This window comes from Ambystoma mexicanum, chromosome 5p (assembly GCF_040938575.1).
Source record: "Ambystoma mexicanum isolate Mex_15411 chromosome 5p, UKY_AmexF1_1, whole genome shotgun sequence".
Lineage (NCBI taxonomy): Eukaryota > Metazoa > Chordata > Amphibia > Caudata > Ambystomatidae > Ambystoma > Ambystoma mexicanum.
The window spans coordinates 58,850,059-58,870,656 of NC_090930.1; the positions used below are offsets into that span (position 1 = coordinate 58,850,059).

The following is a 20,598-nucleotide window of genomic DNA, read 5'->3' on the forward strand; positions in this document are numbered from 1 at the left end:
AGAATATGCTGCCCTCCAGTCCATCACACCCCACATTCACCTTTCCCTCCCAATCCCATCTCCACTGTCAAACGCCACTCCTCTTCACTTCTGCCCAAAGAGAGGAGAATATGCTGCCCTCCAGTCCATCACACCTCACATTCACCTTTCCCTCCCAAACCCATCTCCACTGTCAAACGCCACTCCACTTCACTCCTGCCCAAAGAGAGGAGAATATGCTGCCCTCCAGTCCATCACACCTCACATTCACCTTTCCCTCCCAAACCCATCTCCACTGTCAAACGCCACTCCACTTCACTCCTGCCCAAAGAGAGGAGAATATGCTGCCCTCCAGTCCATCACACCCCACATTCACCTTTCCCTCCCAATCCCATCTCCACTGTCAAACGCCACTCCTCTTCACTTCTGCCCAAAGAGAGGAGAATATGCTGCCCTCCAGTCCATCACACCTCACATTCACCTTTCCCTCCCAAACCCATCTCCACTGTCAAACGCCACTCCACTTCACTCCTGCCCAAAGAGAGGAGAATATGCTGCCCTCCAGTCCATCACACCCCACATTCACCTTTCCCTCCCAAACCCATCTCTGCTTTCAAACGCCACTCCACTTCACTCCTGCCCAGTGAGAGGAGAATATGCTGCCCTCCAGTCCATCACACCTCACATTCACCTTTCCCTCCCAAACCCATCTCCACTGTCAAACGCCACTCCACTTCACTCCTGCCCAAAGAGAGGAGAATATGCTGCCCTCCAGTCGATCACAGCCCACATTCACCTTTCCCTCCCAAACCCTTCTCCACTATCAAACGCCACTCCACTCCACTCCTGCCCAAAGAGAGGAGAATATGCTGCCCTCCAGTCGCTCACACCCCACATTCACCTTTCCCTCCCAAACCCATCTCCACTATCAAACGCCACTCCACTTCACTCCTGCCCAATGAGAGGAGAATATGCTGCCCTCCAATCCATCACACCTCACGTTCACCTTTCCCTCCCAAACCCATCTCCACTATCAAACGCCACTCCACTTCACTCCTGCCCAAAGAGAGGAGAATATGCTGCCCTCCAGTCGATCACACCCCACGTTCACCTTTCCCTCCCAAACCCATCTCCACTGTCAAACGCCACTCCACTTCACTCCTGCCCAAAGAGAGGAGAATATGCTGCCCTCCAGTCCATCACACCCCACGTTCACCTTTCCCTCCCAAACCCATCTCCACTATCAAACGCCACTCGCCTTCACTCCTGCCCAAAGAGAGGGGAATATGCTGCCCTCCAGTCCATAACACCTCACATTCACCTTTCCCTCCCAAACCCATCTCCACTATCAAACGCCACTCCACTTCACTCCTGCCCAAAGAGAGGAGAATATGCTGCCCTCCAGTCCATCACACCCCACATTCACCTTTCCCTCCCAAACCCATCTCCACTATCAAACGCCACCCCACTTCACTCCTGCCCAATGAGAGGAGAATATGCTGCCCTCCAATCCATCACACCTCACATTCACCTTTACCTCCCAAACCCATCTCCACTATCAAACGCCACTCCACTTCACTCCTGCCCAAAGAGAGGAGAATATGCTGCCCTCCAGTCCATCACACCTCACATTCACCTTTCCCTGCCAAACCCATCTCCACTATCAAACGCCACTCCACTTCACTCATGCCCAAAGAGAGGAGAATATGCTGCCCTCCTGTCCATCACACCCCACATTCACCTTTCCCTCCCAAACCCATCTCCACTATCAAACACCACTCCACGTCACTCCTGCCCAAAGAGAGGAGAATATGCTGCCCTCCAGTCCATCACACCTCACATTCACCTTTCCCTCCCAAACCCATCTCCACTGTCAAACGCCACTCCACTTCACTCCTGCCCAAAGAGAGGAGAATATGCTGCCCTCCAGTCCATCACACCCCACATTCACCTTTCCCTCCCAATCCCATCTCCGCTATCAAACGCCACTCCACTCCTGCCCAGTGAGAGGAGAATATGCTGCCCTCCAGCCCATCACACCTCACATTCACCTTTCCCTCCCAAACCCCTCTTCACTGTCAAACGCCACTCCACTTCACTCCTGCCCAAAGAGAGGAGAATATGCTGCCCTCCAGTCCATCACACCTCACATTCACCTTTCCCTCCCAAACCCATCTCCACTGTCAAACGCCACTCCACTTCACTCCTGCCCAAAGAGAGAAGAATATGCTGCCCTCCAGTCCATCACACCTCACATTCACCTTTCCCTCCCAAACCCATCTCCACTGTCAAACGCCACTACACTTCACTCCTGCCCAAAGAGAGGAGAATATGCTGCCCTCCAGCCCATCATAACCCACCTTCACCTTTCCCTCCCAAACCCATCTCCACTGTCAAACGCCACTCCACTTCACTCCTGCCCAGTGAGAGGAGAATATGCTGCCCTCCAGCCCATCACACCCCACATTCACCTTTCCACTTCACTCCTGCCCAATGAGAGGAGAATATGCTGCCCTCCAGTCCATCACACCTCACATTCACCTTTCCCTCCCAAACCCATCTCCACTGTCAAACGCCACTCCACTTCACTCCTGCCCAAAGAGAGGAGAATATGCTGCCCTCCAGTCCATCACACCCCACATTCACCTTTCCCTACCAAACCCATCTCCACTATCAAACGCCACTCCACTTCACTCCTGCCCAAAGAGAGGAGAATATGCTGCCCTCCAGTCCATCACACCTCACATTCACCTTTCCCTCCCAAACCCATCTCCACTGTCAAACGCCACTCCACTTCACTCCTGCCCAATGAGAGGAGAATATGCTGCCCTCCAGCCCATCACACCCCACATTCACCTTTCCCTCCCAAACCCATCTCCACTATCAAACACCACTCCACTCCTGCACAATGAGAGGAGAATATGCTGCCCTCCAGCCCATCACACCCCACATTCACCTTTCCCTCCCAAACCCATCTCCACTATCAAACGCCACTCCACTTCACTCCTGCCCAATGAGAGAATATGCTGCCCTCCAGTCCATCACACCCCACATTCACCTTTCCCTCCCAAACCCATCTCCACTATCAAACGCCACTCCACTTCACTCATGCCCAATGAGATAATATGCTGCCTTCCAATCCATCACACCCCACCTTCACCTTTCCCTCCCAAACCCATCTCCACTATCAAACGCCACTCCACTTCACTCCTGCCCAATGAGAGGAGAATATGCTGCCATCCAGTCCATCACACCCCACCTTCACCTTTCCCTCCCAAACCCATCTCCGCTATCAAACGCCACTCCACTTCACTCCTGTCCAATGAGAGGAGAATATGCTGCCCTCCATTTCATCACACCCCACCTTCACCTTTCCCTCCTAAACCCAACTCCACTATCAAACGCCACTCCACTTCACTCCTGCCCAATGAGAGAATATGCTGCCCTCCAATCCATCACACCCCACCTTCACCTTTCCCTCCCAAACCCATCTCCACTATCAAATGCCACTCCACTTCACTCCTGCCCAATGAGAGGAGAATATGCTGCCTGCCAGTTCATCACACCTCACCTTCACCTTTCCCTCCTAAACCCATCCCCACTATCAAACGCCACTCGCCTTCACTCCTGCCCAAAGAGAGGAGAATATGCTGCCCTCCAGTCCATCACAACCCACATTCACCTTTCCCTCCCAAACCCATCTCCACTATCAAACGCCACTCCACTTCACTCCTGCCCAAAGAGAGGAGAATATGCTGCCCTCCAGTCCATCACAGCCCACCTTCACCTTTCCCTCCCAAACCCATCTCCACTGTCAAACACCACTCCACTTCACTCCTGCCCAATGAGAGGAGAATATGCTGCCCTCCAGTCCATCACAGCCCACCTTCACCTTTCCCTCCCAAACCCATCTCCGCTATGAAACGCCACTCCACTTCACTCATGTCCAATGAGAAGGGAACATGCTGCCCTCCAGCCCATCACAACCCACATTCACCTTTCCCTGCCAAACCCATCTCCACTATCAAACGCCACTCCACTTCACTCCTGCCCAATGAGAGGAGAATATGCTGCCCTCTAGTCCATCACAGCCCACCTTCACTTTTCCCTCCCAAACCCATTTCTGCTATCAAACGCCACTCCACTTCACTCCTGCCCAATGAGAGAATATGCTGCCCTCCAATCCATCACACCCCACCTTCACCTTTCCCTCCTAAACCCATCTCCACTATCAAACGCCACTCCACTTCACTCCTGCCCAATGAGAGGAGAATATGCTGCCCTCCAGTCCATCACAGCCCACCTTCACCTTTCCCTCCCAAACCCATCTCCACTGTCAAACGCCACTCCACTTCACTCCTGCCCAAAGAGAGGAGCATATGCTGCCCTCCAGTCCATCACACCCCACATTCACCTTTCCCTCCCAATCCCATCTCCGCTATCAAACGCCACTCCCCTTCACTCCTGCCCAAAGAGAGGAGAATATGCTGCCCTCCAGCCCATCATAACCCACCTTCACCTTTCCCTCCCAAACCCATCTCCACTGTCAAACGCCACTCCACTTCACTCCTGCCCAGTGAGAGGAGAATATGCTGCCCTCCAGCCCATCACACCCCACATTCACCTTTCCACTTCACTCCTGCCCAATGAGAGGAGAATATGCTGCCCTCCAGTCCATCACACCTCACATTCACCTTTCCCTCCCAAACCCATCTCCACTGTCAAACGCCACTCCACTTCACTCCTGCCCAAAGAGAGGAGAATATGCTGCCCTCCAGTCCATCACACCTCACATTCACCTTTCCCTCCCAAACCCATCTCCACTGTCAAACGCCACTCCACTTCACTCCTGCCCAATGAGAGGAGAATATGCTGCCCTCCAGTCCATCACACCTCACATTCACCTTTCCCTCCCAAGCCCATCTCCACTATCAAACTTCACCCCTGCACAATGGGAGGATGAATGGGGCAGCGTTCCTCCAATCACCTTTATTTGTTTATTTTAAGTTTTTATTAAAGCGCTATCAAGGCTTGAATGCACCTGGGAGCTGTATAAATGTAACATATACAATCAAACAATAATACAGTACAACTTATTAAAAATGCAAAGAATAAAATCTAGGTAAAACAATAAAATCACTAAATATTGTAAGCACCATTTGACCCCTTGCAATCCCCCATCCCCATACCCCCCAAAGGCCTTACCTGGTGAAATCTTCCTCCCCTATCACGTGGCGGGGTACAGGGGAGTACCTGGACGGCGTCACCTGGGGGGGCTGGTACGGCGATTTGGCCTCCACGCTTCCGAGGTAACCTCCCAGGGTAGAGTTATGGCTTATATGGTTGTCCGTCAAGGCAGGGAATGCCGCTGTGGAAAGGAAGGACAAGTCAGCCATCGAGGATGGGGGGTGAGGGAGGTCACCATATCATGCTCAATCAGACGTCATCTAGGGCCCAACCCCCCCCCCCCACACTTCCAAGCTGCTGAACAACACGAAGGCAGATAACGTGAAGGGTTACACAGAGGGACACTGAGAAGCATGGATGATTAAACACGAGCCAGCTCCAAACTCTGTGCCACCTACACACCCAGTGCCAACTTCACGCTCAGTGCCACCTCCACACCCAATGCCAACTCCACACTCAGAGCCACCTACACACCCAGTACCTGCTCCAAACTCTGTGCCACCTACACACCCAGTGCCAACTTCACGCTCAGTGCCACCTCCACACCCAATGCCAACTCCACACTCAGTGCCACCTACACACCCAGTACCTGCTCCAAACTCAGTGCCACCTACACACCCAGTGCCAAATTCACGCTCAGTGCCACCTCCACACCCAATGCCAACTCCACACTCAGTGCCACCTACACACCCAGTACCTGCTCCAAACTCAGTGCCACCTACACACCCAGTGCCAACTTCACGCTCAGTGCCACCTCCACACCCAATGCCAACTCCACACTCAGTGCCACCTACACACCCAGTACCTGCTCCAAACTCTTTGCCACCTACACACCCAGTGCCAACTTCACGCTCAGTGCCACCTCCACACCCAATGCCACCTCCACACCCAATGCCAACTCCACACTCAGTGCCACCTACACACCCAGTACCTGCTCCAAACTCAGTGCCACCTACACACCCAGTGCCAAATTCACGCTCAGTGCCACCTCCACACCCAATGCCAACTCCACACTCAGTGCCACCTACACACCCAGTACCTGCTCCAAACTCAGTGCCACCTACACACCCAGTGCCAACTTCACGCTCAGTGCCACCTCCACACCCAATGCCAACTCCACACTCAGTGCCACCTACACACCCAGTACCTGCTCCAAACTCAGTGCCACCTACACACCCAGTGCCAACTTCACGCTCAGTGCCACCTCCACACCCAATGCCAACTCCACACTCAGTGCCACCTACACACCCAGTACCTGCTCCAAACTCAGTGCCACCTACACACCCAGTGCCAACTTCACGCTCAGTGCCACCTCCACACCCAATGCCAACTCCACACTCAGTGCCACCTACACACCAGACCCAGTACCTGCTCCAAACTCAGTGCCACCTACACACCCAGTGCCAACTTCACGCTCAGTGCCACCTCCACACCCAATGCCAACTCCACACTCAGTGCCACCTACACACCCAGTACCTGCTCCAAACTCAGTGCCACCTACACACCCAGTGCCAACTTCACGCTCAGTGCCACCTCCACACCCAATGCCAACTCCACACCCAGTACCTGCTCCAAACTCAGTGCCACCTACACACCCAGTGCCAACTTCACGCTCAGTGCCACCTCCACACCCAATGCCAACTCCACACTCAGTGCCACCTACACACCCAGTACCTGCTCCAAACTCAGTGCCACCTACACACCCAGTGCCAACTTCACGCTCAGTGCCACCTCCACACCCAATGCCAACTCCACACTCAGTGCCACCTACACACCCAGTACCTGCTCCAAACTCAGTGCCACCTACACACCCAGTGCCAACTTCACGCTCAGTGCCACCTCCACACCCAATGCCAACTCCACACTCAGTGCCACCTACACACCCAGTACCTGCTCCAAACTCAGTGCCACCTACACACCCAGTGCCAACTTCACGCTCAGTGCCACCTCCACACCCAATGCCAACTCCACACTCAGTGCCACCTACACACCAGACCCAGTACCTGCTCCAAACTCAGTGCCACCTACACACCCAGTGCCAACTTCACGCTCAGTGCCACCTCCACACCCAATGCCAACTCCACACTCAGTGCCACCTACACACCAGACCCAGTACCTGCTCCAAACTCAGTGCCACCTACACACCCAGTGCCACCTTCACGCTCAGTGCCACCTCCACACCCAATGCCAACTTCACACCCAATGCCAACTTCACACCCAATGCCAACTTCAAACTCAGCCTCATTCCTAGTTCGGAGGTAACCACGCCGCTATTTGCGGCATGGCTGCCTCCGAACTCGTCCAAACTCCGGCCTGGTGAATGGAGTAATTATCGGTCCATTCCGAGGTCGGAGGGACCGGTAATTCCCCATTCACCAGGGCCATTCCCCATTCCCATTTGAGCCCCTATAGGGATCAATGGGAAGGGGGAAGGCGGCAATAACGGTACCGTAAATTACGGTACCGTTATTGACCCCGGAGTCCCTTTGCAGGTCCTGTCCTTAACGCCTGCTAAAAGCAGGCATTAAGGAAGGACCCGCAAAGGGAACTCGTAGTAGGGTGGTAAGGTTTAACGGCACCAGTCTCGTTACCAGTGACCGTTAACCCTTACCGCCCTACTTGTAATGAGGCGCCTCAGTGCCAACTTCACACCCAATGCCAACTCCAAACTCAGTGCCTCAGTGCCACCTACACACCCAGTATCTGCTCCAAACTCAGTGCCTCAGTGCCCCCTCCACACCCAGTACCTGCTCCAAACTCAGTGCCACCTACACACCCAATGCCAACTTCATACTTAGTGCCACCTCCACACCCAATGCCAACTTCACACCCAATGCCAACTCCAAACTCAGTGCCTCAGTGCCACCTCCACACCCAATGCCAACTTCACACCCAATGTCAACTCCAAACTCAGTGCCTCAATGCCACATTCACACCCAATGCCAACTTCCCACCCAATGCCAACTGCCAACTCAGTGCCTCAGTGCCACCTCCACACCCAATGCCAACTTCACACCCAATGCCAACTGCAAACTCAGTGCCACCTCCACACCCAATGCCAACTTCACATCCAATGCCAACTGCAAACTCAGTGCCTCAGTGCCACCTCCACACCCAATGCCAACTTCACACCCAATGCCAACTTCACACCCAATGCCAACTCCAAACTCAGTGCCTCAGTGCCACCACTACACCCAATGCCAACTCCAAACTCACTGCCTCAGTGCCACCTCGACACCCAATGCCAACTTCACACCCAATGCCAACTCCAAACTCAGTTGCTGCTCCAAACTCAGCGCACAGCAACCGCAAAAGCAGCAGAAGACTTGAAACCCAGAAACTGTGAGTCTGAAGCAGAGGGTGTGCGCGTGTGTTTCAGTGTGTGACACGCTACATTTGTGGTGCTGTTTCTGCTGAGTTGCAACATTATTTGTGTGGGATGCCTAGTGATGGCATGTTTTGCTACGTGCCTGCACAGAGCTATATTATCTTTGCTCTGCCCTGTTTTTAAGTGCAGCACTCAATTAGGTTTGGTATGCTACACAATGTTAGGTTATGCTACGCCATGTCATGTTTTAGGCTGTGAGAACATGTTGTGTAACTTCTTTTTCTGCTGGAAGCAAGGTGTTATTTTGCTAAAGCTAAATGCATGATAACTAGAATCTACCTGAGTGCTACTGTCTGTACTCATTCACTCCTTTCGGGAGAGGGGGGAGAACATGATGTCACTTTCCCTGTATACTAGCGGATCATGTTATATTATATTGAAGTTTCATCGTAATGATTTGCTTTAAACGTCTAATTTCGTAGCGCCTTTGAAGGAGCCAGTAGAGAGCAGGTAGCAACCCCCCTAAACAGGCCAAAAAAGAAGAAAAACTAGAAGGCTAGACGTGGAAATCAGATCTCTTAACGAGACCTTACACCTATGGTTTGACCCAACATTCGCATGATGCCCTCTATTAACAGGACACAGTAACTGCAGCCAGGGTGAGACGGCTAGTCAAAGGCCGGACTATGTAAATTAACTCCCATAAGCACCCAGTCTCAGCCGAAGAGGACTCCTGCCTCACAAAACAATATAAGCATTACCTTGAAGGCCACAGCTGGGCTTACAAACCTACAGGAAGGATGGGCTATGACTTCTGTCCCTAACGGAGCCGCGGTCGAATACAACACCCTCAGTAAAATGTGCCCCTATTTCCTTCTCGCTTTGCCATCTAGGCACCTGCCATTTGTAGCTGTTTAGGGGGCACGTAGAGGGGCTGTGCATGCTGTGTTTTCTTGAGTATGGTTCCTGCATGCCTTGGCTCTCCACAACACTGTGGAAGGTTCAACTGTCTGACCAGGGCTAAGCCATACACAGGCTTTGAGTTCTTAAGCACTTTGCACACAAGCCTAGGGTTTTAGTAGCCATGACATAAATGAGGAAACCAAAACCTTTAAAGTTTTCAAACTTGGATAATTCATTTTTCTGACATACAACCCCTCCCAAATGTTGTTGGGGTCCTCGGAAAGTCATTAGAAGGGCTCTGTTGTCTTGAGCCTGGCTTCAACGTGCCCAGTCGGACCATGCAATGAGTAGGTTGCAGACATACCCCCTGGCACAGCGAACACCTCTTCCCCAGCTCTCCTTTCGGCACTGCGCCCCATAGAATACAGTTGGGTCCCACAAAAAATGTGCTCCAAGTGTACACAAAGCTCTTCCACCGTTTCCTTCTCATGCCTTCCTGCGCATCTTATATATCCCTCGGCCTCATCCCCACTATCTACCCCACGTTCCTCCTTCCTGCAACTACTGAATGTTCGATCATACTCTTCCTTTACCTCTCTGAAAGGCAAAAGGGCTTTGAAGCCATACACTTTGTCAGGAGGCGCTATTTTTTTTATTTAAAAAAGAAATGTTATTGGTTTGTTACAAACCTTTAAAAAAACAAACAGAAAAGGAATTCACACCACAAAATATTCCATTACAAAGGGGGAAGTAAAACACATATTAGGCGAGAATGAAGACTATAAAAACATAATACAAAAGAACCAACATAGCGGTCACTACATTTTCATAAATGCTCATTGACTGATTCAAGTAGTTTTAGCAGTTATATTTGAGTTCAGCTTCTGCCTTTGTCAATTTTTTCACCATTGTTTCTAAAAAAACGTTAGTTCAATTGTTAATTTACGATCTGAGTCTTGAAGGGACCCTCTCCACCAATCATCAACAGACAATGATGGTTTTGCCAGAATAAACCTTCCCAAATGATTGGTATGTTCTTGTCTCAATATTGGGCATGATAAAGTTAGATGTTTCAAAGTTTCATTGTTTTCACTACACAGACGACATATTAAAGGTGCTGAGCCATCTTTTTCCCATATACTCAAGTTTTCTCTTGTGTGGAATTGATTTAGACGGTACTTCATAAAGATGGACCTGCAATCGTTTCCTGGGTCTTATTTCGTTTCCTAGCTTCAGGAGGGGCCATTCTCATGATTCTGTGTTTGGCACGTGTTTCACCAGTATCTATCCAGTCGTGGGCCCATAACATTGATTTAACCTTGTTTGGGTTGTTTTGCAGCAAACATCTGTTAGCTCCTATGTCACTCAAGATTTTTTCACAGCGGTGAGCCCACAGTGTCAATACGCTGTCACCATTGCCAGTCGATAGATCTTTAAGAATATCGTATTGCGGCCCCACTTTCTCTGCAGTCATTTTACAGTATTCATCCTTCCATTAATGGATAAGAGACTGTGCTTGTATCTTATGCACGCGGTAGGCACGCCCAACGGAAGCCACAAGACTTTAGACCACAATGAGTGTTCTAAAGAAGCTCACAGTTCTGCATCCAACGGCACAGTCAGCTCCATGTATTAGTGCTGGAATGACCTTCATGTTATAGAAGATCAAAACGGGTTTCAAGGAATATTTGATGTATTTCTTGTTCATGATGCAAGCTTGCACTGTCAATTGCCTTCATTGGTCCTTTGTTTTTTGTACCCATCATTAATGCTAGAGCTAAGACACATGCCTAAGTACATTGTTTGTGTTGTCAGTTCAATTGTTTCACTGCCCATTTTCCAGACAAAATTTTTTTTCCCGACGATTTCTTTGTTCTTTTGCAAATTTTGCAAGATCAGAATCTCTGATTTTCTTGCGTTGACGCATAAACCGTTTTGTTGGATATATTGGTCAAGGATGCTTAGTTTGCGCTGAAGACCTAACGGTGTAAGGTCCAACAGGACCAGATCATCCGCATACAGTAGCCAGTTCACTTCTCTTCCGTTGATTTTTGGAGGGAATGTTTTTGCCTCTGCGTAAGCTTTGCCCAAATCCGAGATGAATAGATTGAAAATTATTGAGGCCAAAGGGCAGCCTTGATTAACACCTCGACAGGTTTTTATTGGATCGGATAGGGAGCCCTTTTGGTCCAACCTTACCCTTATTTTAGTGTCGGTATGCAAGGCTTTTATGGCCATTAGAAGGCTATTCGGGCATTTCCATGCAGACATTTTCTTCCATAATAGTTCTCTGTCGATACTGTTGAATGCTTGTGATAGGTCCACAAACACGCGAGAGATCTTTTTGCCCATTCTTATTGCATCCATTCTGAGCATGTTGAGCATTAAGATTTTGAGACCACACCCCACACTTTTTACAAAGCCAGTTTGCCGGCAATCCAGATGGTTATTAGCTGTGATCCTCTTCAACAGTTGTTTTTGTAATTGGGCAGCGAAGATTTTACCAAGGACATCTAATAAGGCGATAGTTCTGTAATTCTTGGGCTCTGCTCTATTGCCTTTTTTAAAAATCGGAATTACAATTGCTGTTTTCCAACTTGATGGAATTGCTCCTTCATTTGCAATTATTGCAAACAACTTCACTAGGAAGTCGGCCCATTCTTCTGGATTTTGTTTGATTGTGAGGTTTGTTAGACCATCTGGTCCAGGGACCCGTGATAAGGAACTCCGTTGGATGCTCTGTAGAATGTCTTCTCTCTCAAATTGTAGATCCCATTTCGCGAGCAGCGGTAAAGTTGGTTCTGTAGTAGTGCTTTTCTTCTCGTACACTGTTTGGAAGGGTTTTGACCACTCGCTTTCGCTCACCATATTGGCTTGGATTGCATGTTGCTGGCAGTCAATGTTATTTATTAGTTTCCAAAACTCAGATGAGTTCTTATTATGAAGACTAACAAGCATGGCTTCACTATCTTGTTGGTAATGAATCGACCTGCGAGAAATTAGCCTGTTTTTGTATTTTTGTTTACTGACTTTTTTGCCAGCTGTTGCTGGTCCTTTTTAAGATCGTCGTGCTGCCGCAGTTCTTTCCATAGTTCTTGTTTTCTTTTGGGGATTTCTTCGTCATATTGATGTTTTGGTTTGAACGAGCATCTTTTTGCTCCGTTATCTACGATCTTAAACTGGTGCAAGAGGCAGGTGTATTCCACTTTCTTATCTATTGCGTTGTTTAAGTACTTGCAGTACAACTCTGTGAGTGTCTTGAATTCATGGGGCTTTATTTTTAATCGTGATCTATTTGGTTCCACTGTGACATGATTGTCCCAATACCGGGGCTTTTTGGTATTCAGAGACTGCACAGTTAATTTAAGTTGGCTGTGGTCGCTACTTGGATCATCAGTAATTTGTAATGACACCACTCGAAGACTTAGATTTTCTGAAGTGAAGAAGTAGTCTATAGTGAACAACTGATTTTTACTTGTCCAAGTTTTTTGAGCTGGAATGTCTCCAATGGTGTTGCCATTTGCCATCGTTATGTTTTTTTCTTCAAGGGCAGAACACCATTTTATGATCAATTTTTGAGAAGCGTTTTGCGGTCTGAGATCGTCTTTAGTCTCTTCTATACAGGTTAAGTTCACATCGCCGCAGCAAATTATATTAGGTTTTGTTGAACATTATTAATGTCGTCAATTAAATCAAACACGATCTTCATGAATTTGTTCGTTCCTGCCATTTTGTGATGCCAGTAAAGATTGAAGATGTCAAGTTGGATTGTGGTTTCTTTTTCCACGTTTTTTGGTCCACCACAGTATGCTGTATAATACACCTGCAAGCCAGTTCCAGTTTGAGCTATTGGCATGCTCCGGGACACCATCCATTACAATGTTTTCACTTCCCAAGGTCTTTACATTTCTGTGAATCGTGATTTTGATTTTTTCTCCTGGTGCGAAATTTTCTTGGGTATCGGTCATTTTGCCCACATAATTTTGATGTCTGCTATGCTCGTTAGATATGATCTCTCTTGCTTTCTGAACAGTGGTAGCTGAGGTCTTAAAAGTGACCATGGCAATGTTTGGCCGGGTCCATCACACTCCCTCAACCTTTCTTTAGGCACTCTGTTTGTTGGTAAATCCACGGATTCCTCATGAATATCAAACCCTAAAGATAACAGGAACGGAACCGCGTCCAGGAGGAGGTCGCAGATTAGTCTAGGGTCTATGTGGAGCCGATCTTTATCATTGTGTTGATCATTGAAGAACTCAACAGTTTGTATATCGTTTGACTCTATGGATCTCAGTACCGGAACGTGATGTAACGAGCGTAAGACATTATTTCTGTTTAATGTCAATCCATCTTTTGTGTCCAGAATTCGTTCAAGGATCAAGAGGTATTTTGCTGGTTTTATCTGTCTCTCTGATCGTGGACTGTTTTTTTGGCTAGAGCTCCCTCGATTTCTGTCTTCTCTGCTGAATGTTGTTTTGAGTGTGTGATCACTCGTGGAAAGTTGCCGGTTGGAGGGACACTTAGAGAGGGTTGTTCCGCCTTTTGACGATGTGACCTCCACGATCCCTCCATTTGAGGTGTTCCTTGAGGGGTTTCTGTCATTTGAGGTTTTAGGGAAGCCACTTGGGACAACTAGTCGCCTTCTTTTCTCGGCCATGGTCACAAATTTGGCTTCTTGCTCTACTAGGTTTGTTGATTTGGAGTCGTCCGGGGGCAGGACCAGTTGACAAACTCTCCCAACTCTTGAGCGGTCTTCAATAATTTATGGTGTTTGGTTCTCTTCACGTTGCATGCCATCATGTTTAACATTGTTTCTTCAATGTGTTCGTCACTGTCTTCAAAGCATGTGTCCTCTTGATATATTGATAAATTCATGAGCTCACTCTGTGCGATTTCCACACTTTCATCCAGGGTGATTGTTTCCTTAATTGATGAGATTTTGGTTTGCTTTACTATTTGTTTGTCTTTCTTGCAGTTCGCGTTGGCCTGATCTGTATTTACAAAGACATTTACTGATTTTAGGTTTCTCAGAAATTTTCTTGAGCCTATGTTGTTACGTTTTCTTTTGCATTTCTGATTTTCTTTCCTTTTTTCCTGAGATTAGTTTGAGTCTATGATCTGAGGTTTTTGGAATATCTCATCGGTTTGGTCCTTTTTGGCAGTGGGAGCACTTCCACTTTCCTCACAAATACCAATAACACCCTCCCCATTAGCCGAGGTTGAGGGAAGAGACTTGTTCGAATCGGACTCGTTAGCGACACCTAAGACGTTCTCCTTTTCACGTGAGTCTAGGTTACTTGTTTGGGGATGCAGACACTGTGTTACACAGGAGTCGTCCGAATTTGTCAAAACGGTAGCTTAGTCTCTTTCAGACAGACCTTGAATCTAATTTTCACCAGTCTGCCCAGCCAAAGACGTGAAAGGACACGAGCCCAACGGCTTGACTGTTATGGGCTGTTTATGACTTTGTGGTTTTCAGTTTGGCCTCTCAGGATCTTGGCTTGGGCCATCCTTATGCAGCGCTTTCTTGGACTCCGAGTTTTTATTTGTCGTCAAGTGAGGCGGAGAGAGTAAAGTTGTCCCTTGGTCATCTCTCCCCGACTTTTGACTCTGTTTAAGCAGGCCCAATGCTTCTCTGGTAACGTCAGCCAAAACTCTCTTATCCTCGCTGTTACTGTGTTTTTGATCTGCTAGAAATCTCAAGGAATAATCAATTCTTCGAATATTTTCCCATATTTTAAGGTTTGAAGATTCGATTTGCGGGTCTGCAATTGATAGTTTGGAGTTCATGAGTGCAGACAGGGTTGTCAAGTCCTTTGTGTCTTCATTAATTTGCTCATACATCTTGAGCTTAGGAGCCATAGCTAAGTCATTTAAGGCTTCCTTGATCAATTTCTGAACGTGAGCATCCCTCATGATTTGATTTGTGCTAGCTTTGTGATGCATTTGTTTTACTTTTGGATGGTTCCGTTGCATGAATGAGAAGTTCTGTGTAGTCTCGTCGGTTGAGGATGTGTCAGACTGATCATCCGCACTCAAGATGTTTGAAGACCCTTTATGTGGAGTTCTAATTTCCAGCTGATTGTTCATTGTTTTTTAAGTCGTGTTTTTTGCATGAACTCTTTCTGTTCTGTGAACACTGAATTGGGGGAGAAGTGCTAGATGCCACACGTCTTCTTTTCCTGGCACCCATTGGCTAGGTGAACAAGGCAGTAACCTCATTTACAGATGACGAGCGCGGCTCAGAATTTGACCCAGGCTCTTTAAAGAGTTCCTCTGTGTCGGATCTCAGATCAATAGTAGAGGGTGATTTGGAGTTTAGAGAGCCATTCCTTTCTGTCAGGTCTTGCAGCAATTTGCTCACTATTGCCAGGGAATTGCGCCTTTTGGAGGGCGATTGAGATGTTTCCCTCTGTTCATTGTTTATGGGGGAGGCTGCTTGAGCTACATTCACATGTGGGCTTATACCAACAACCTCGTCTTGTTCTATGGGCAATGTATTTTGGAAGGATTCCCCTTCACAGTCATTTTTTGATGTAGCATTTAATGGCACAGAGTGCGGGACGTTCTGACTGGAAACAAACTCCTTGTTTGATCCAGTGGACGATGCAGAATGCATTTTTGCTGTTCCTTTTGGCACTTGTCTCTCATGGGCACTCAACGGTACTTTGAGAGAAGCTGTTGCGCATTCTAACCATGCGCCGGTACTTTCCGATGTGAGTCGTTCAGTTCTACGGTCAGAGTCGCCAAGCTCTGACCTTACTGGCAGTCTGGAGAGTTGTGACGCATGCTCTGCTAAAACGCGCAAGGGAGGAACGGGGCTGCTCACCACAACGGCCTCTCCATCGACTAAGCGGGGTGCACCTGAGCTACCTCGCGAGCCCACACCCAGACCAGCTGGATTCACTGAAAGCGCTCCAAGAGGGAGTGGGCTCACAACGCCACTCTCATAAGCCGGCGCAGCGCAACGGGCGGCCCGGCCCTCGCTGCAAAAACAAACTCCAAAGGTATGATTTCATTGGGTCTCGCTGTCTTGCCTAAGTGGGACAGGTATTGTGTGTGGATTTGTGTTTGTGGACGACAGTCAATCGCATTAGAGATCTCACTTGCGCTCCTTTTATGCTTGTAATCATGCAGCAGTGATATTACGCGAGCAGCCGGGGAAGAGATGTTAATTGATTTTCTTACTTGTGATGTCACAAATGCAGCTTCTGGCCGGCTTAGGCTGTCGGTTAGATTTTGGGCTCCTCCTTCTCCAACACGCCGCAGTTGCAGACGGGTAAGCGGTTGATGAAGATTTCGCGTTGGGAGCTTGTTGCGATCCATGGAAGATGAAGGGGGTGCTGAGGGAGCCTCCAGAGCCTCCAGAGACTCACGAGACTCTGCACCGACTCCGCGCCGCTCCGCGGACTGCAAGGGGTTTTTAAGCTCCACACCCCTCTCTGAGACAATGGAAGTAGAAAGTGGACTAGGCAAACACCACAGTTCAGGAGGCTCCAGGAAAGAAGAACAGGGTGCCAGAGATTCACGAGACCCTGCACCGACTCTGCGCCGCTCCGCGGACTGCAAGGGGGTTTAAGCTCCACACCCCTCTCTGAGATAATGGAAGTAGAAAGTGGACTAGGCAAACACCACAGTTTCAGGAGGCTCCAGGAAAGTAGAACAAGGTGTCAGAGACTCACGAGACTCTGCACCGACTCCGCACCGCTCAGCAGACTGCAAGGGGTTTTTAAGCCCCACACCCCTTTCTGAGACAATGGAAGTAGAAAGTGGACTAGGCAAACACCACAGTTCAGGAGGCTCCAGAAAGTAGAACAGGGTGCCAGAGACTCACGAGACTCTGCACTGACTTCGCGCTATACAAATGCAAGATAACATAACATACACACCCAACACAAGCTCCAAACAAAGTCTCACCTCCACACCCTGCGCCTGCTCCAAACTAAGTGCCATCTCCACACGAGTGTCTGCTCCAGACTCAGTACCACCTCCACACCCCGTGCCTGCTCCACCCTAAGTGTTAGCTCCATCCTTAATGTCTGCTTCGCACTCACTTCACATTCACACCGAAACCCAGCTCCAAACTTAGTACAACCTCCACACAGAGTGCCTGCTCCATGCTCAGTGCTACCTAAACACCCAGTGCCTGCACGAAACTAAGTGCCATCTCCACACCCATTGCCTGCTCCAAACTCAGTGTCACCTTCACACCCAATGCCGGCTCCAAACTAAGTGCCACTCCACACCCAGTACCAACTCCAAGCTCAGCGCACTTCCAAACCTGTAACAGCTACACACCTACCATCACCTCCAAAACAGGCCCAAATGAAGTAGCAGTCCTAACCCCACTGCCAGCTTCAAACTTAGTATCTCCTCCAAACCCAGTGCCAGCTCTGAACTCCATGGCAGCTCCAACCCCAGTACCAAGAGCAAACCCTGCAGTAGCTCCTAACCAAGTGCACTAGCCAAAGGACCATCACTCCATACACAAGGGGCAGCATCCTCTTAGTCTGGTTGCAAGGGACCAGGACACACCACCACATAAGTGACTCCTTTTCTGCAATGCAGTTTCAGTGCCCAGCACCTTCATCATGCAGTGCCAGTGGTCTATAACTGCATGTGTGCTGCCTGTGATCAGGCTTTATCCCAGGGGATATCTATTCTACAGGTGTGTCCTTCTGAACAGAAACCAGTACAGCAGATGTGAGCTGGGGAGATGCTCGCGTTACACTACGGGTGGCCGACAGACCTGGGCACAACACTCCAGATGTGTCCGACAGACTGTGGCTAAAGAGTCTAGATGTGGCTGAAAGAGCTGGAGACGACACTCCAGATGTGGCCGACAGACCTGTGCTAAACAGTCTAGATGTGGCTAAAAGAGCTAGGCGCGGCACTCCAGATATGGCCGACAGACCTGTACTAAACAGTCTAGATGTGGCTGAAAGAGCTGGGCTCAACACCCCTCCAGATGTGGCCGACAGACCTGTACTAAACAGTCTAGATGTGGCTGAAACAGCTGGGCTCGACACTCCAGATGTGGCCGACAGACCTGTGCTAAACAGTCTAGATGTGGCTGAAAGAGCTGGGCGCGACACTCCTGATGTTGCCAACAGACCTGTACTAAACAGTCTACAGTCTAGATGTGGCTGAAAGAGCTGGGGACGACACTCCAGATGTGGCCGTCAGACCTGTGCTAAACAGTCTAGATGTGGCTGAAAGAGCTAGGTTCGCCACTCCAGATGTGGTCGACAGACCTTTGCTAAACAGTCTAGATGTGGCTAAAAGAGCTAGGCGCGGCACTCCAGATATGGCCGACAGACCTGTACTAAACAGTCTAGATGTGGCTGAAAGAGCTGGGCTCCACACTCCAGATGTGGTCGACAGACCTTTGCTAAATAGTCTAGATGTGGCTGAAAGAGCTGGGCGCGACACTCCAGATGTGGCCAACAGACCTGTACAAAACAGAGTAGATGTGGCGGATAGATCTTTGCTAAGAAGTTCAGATGTGGCTGATAGAGCTCGGCTCAACCCACCAGAGGATGCCTTAAGAACTGGGTTCCACAATCTAGACACGAATGAGAAAGAGCTGGACACACCACTCCACAGAAGGTGTTTGGCGGCTCTGCTCAACACTATAGATGTGGAGTACAGAGCTGGGCACCCCGCTCCAGAAGTTGCCAACAGACCTGGGCACAATATTCTAGATCTGGCCTAAGGGCTGGGCAAGATAGTGGAGGTTAGGCCTTGGGAGCTGGGCGCAATAATCAACAGGTGGCATACAGAGCTGAGCTGAGCACTCCAGAATGCAGCCTAGAACCCAAACTACCACACAATGGACCTCTACTTCAGCAATTTAAAATCAAGGCTAATGTCGCTCTGTGAAGGAAAAGGTGCCTGCAGGAAACTTGCAGGGGCGTCAGAGAGCAGGCGGTAATGAGACGGCAGGGGAAGATGATAAAGGGGAAGAAGGGGCGGGCCGGCACCCGGAGAAGGGAGATAGGAGGAACAGGTGGTGGGACAGGCGTGAGGCGGGAAGCCTAATAAAAGGACTGATTTATTTTGTGCTCAGGAGGAGGGGTCGAGAGGTACAACGACAAAGAAGTTGGAGGAGGAGGACAGCAAGAGAGAACCGGAGACGGACGCCGGTGAGGAGGCATTCGCCTGGTCATCTTAAAGGAACCGAGGCCGGTCAGACGGGGGGGGGGCTGAGTCAGGAAGGCAGCAAAGGTCCAGGAACGACAGGACAGGAAGTTCGACCGAAGCAGGAGTACTCGACAGACGAGCGGAAGCTTACGCGGAACACCGCCAGCGAGGGACGACGCAGTTTTCTTTGTATTGCTTACTTTTGTGTGTCATCTGTGCTGGACAGGAAGGAGTGGTGTGCACTCGACTCACAGACCTGTGATAAGGAAGAACACGGAGGAGCTGAAGCCACAGAACGCCGCCACTGAGGGAGGTCTACCCAGACCCGAAGAGTTCGGTACTGGCCTTGCAGACTGTCTAGCTAAACACTGGAACCCCAGATAGGCTGGAGTCACAGTAAGACATAACAGAGTTAATCTATTTCGAGGGGTGGGGGTGTCCTGGTGAGTTAACCAACACCCCAGCCTGGACTGATGCTTAATTAACTGTTTTTTTGTGGTTTGTACAACGAAATAAACTTGAGTACGGAAGCTCTCTGTGTCCGTGTTTCTCTTGGCCAAACCCCGCTGGTCACACGCTCCCTCTGTATATTACTGAGCAATTTCCTTGCCACTCTCTTGGTTGCCGGTCTCTCACTGAGTGAAGCTGGAGGCGGTGATGCCACATGAGGAATATGGTAAGTAACTCAGGAGGTATGTGATTTGTAGAGGCACAGATCTCCGATGTGACTGTTATTATTATTTGGGTGTGGACCTAATTTCGAGAAGCAATGAAAGACTCTAGAATCATAGTGGAAAGAAAAGGGTGAGGGGTGCAGAGAAACAAGGGAGTGGGGAGATAATAACAAGGGAGGGGGAAGGTGGGAAATGTGTCAGCAAAGGATCTACAAGGAAACCGAGGATGAAACAGCGGGGATCAAATCCCCCAGTCTCAGGTCGGGAGTAGAGTGAAGGATGTGTGGAGCTAGGTGATAGGAAGGATCGTTTCCTTGAAGAGCAGGGACTTGAGCTCCTTCCTGAACTGTAGAAGCAAGGAGGCGAGTCTGATGGTGGCAGGGA

The 20,598-nt window shown here is 49.4% G+C and overlaps 1 protein-coding gene across 9 annotated transcripts in view; it reads right to left on the reverse strand.

Moving 5' to 3' along the window:
* Positions 1-20,598, reverse strand: part of DLG3 (discs large MAGUK scaffold protein 3) — a 2,111,742-nt gene that overhangs the window by 892,325 nt on the left and 1,198,819 nt on the right. For all 9 annotated transcript variants that reach the window (XM_069612439.1, XM_069612441.1, XM_069612436.1 and 6 more), the window contains one exon: positions 5,185-5,347. In XM_069612439.1, the coding sequence (XP_069468540.1) occupies positions 5,185-5,347 (163 nt within the window). The remainder of the gene's footprint in view (positions 1-5,184; positions 5,348-20,598) is intronic.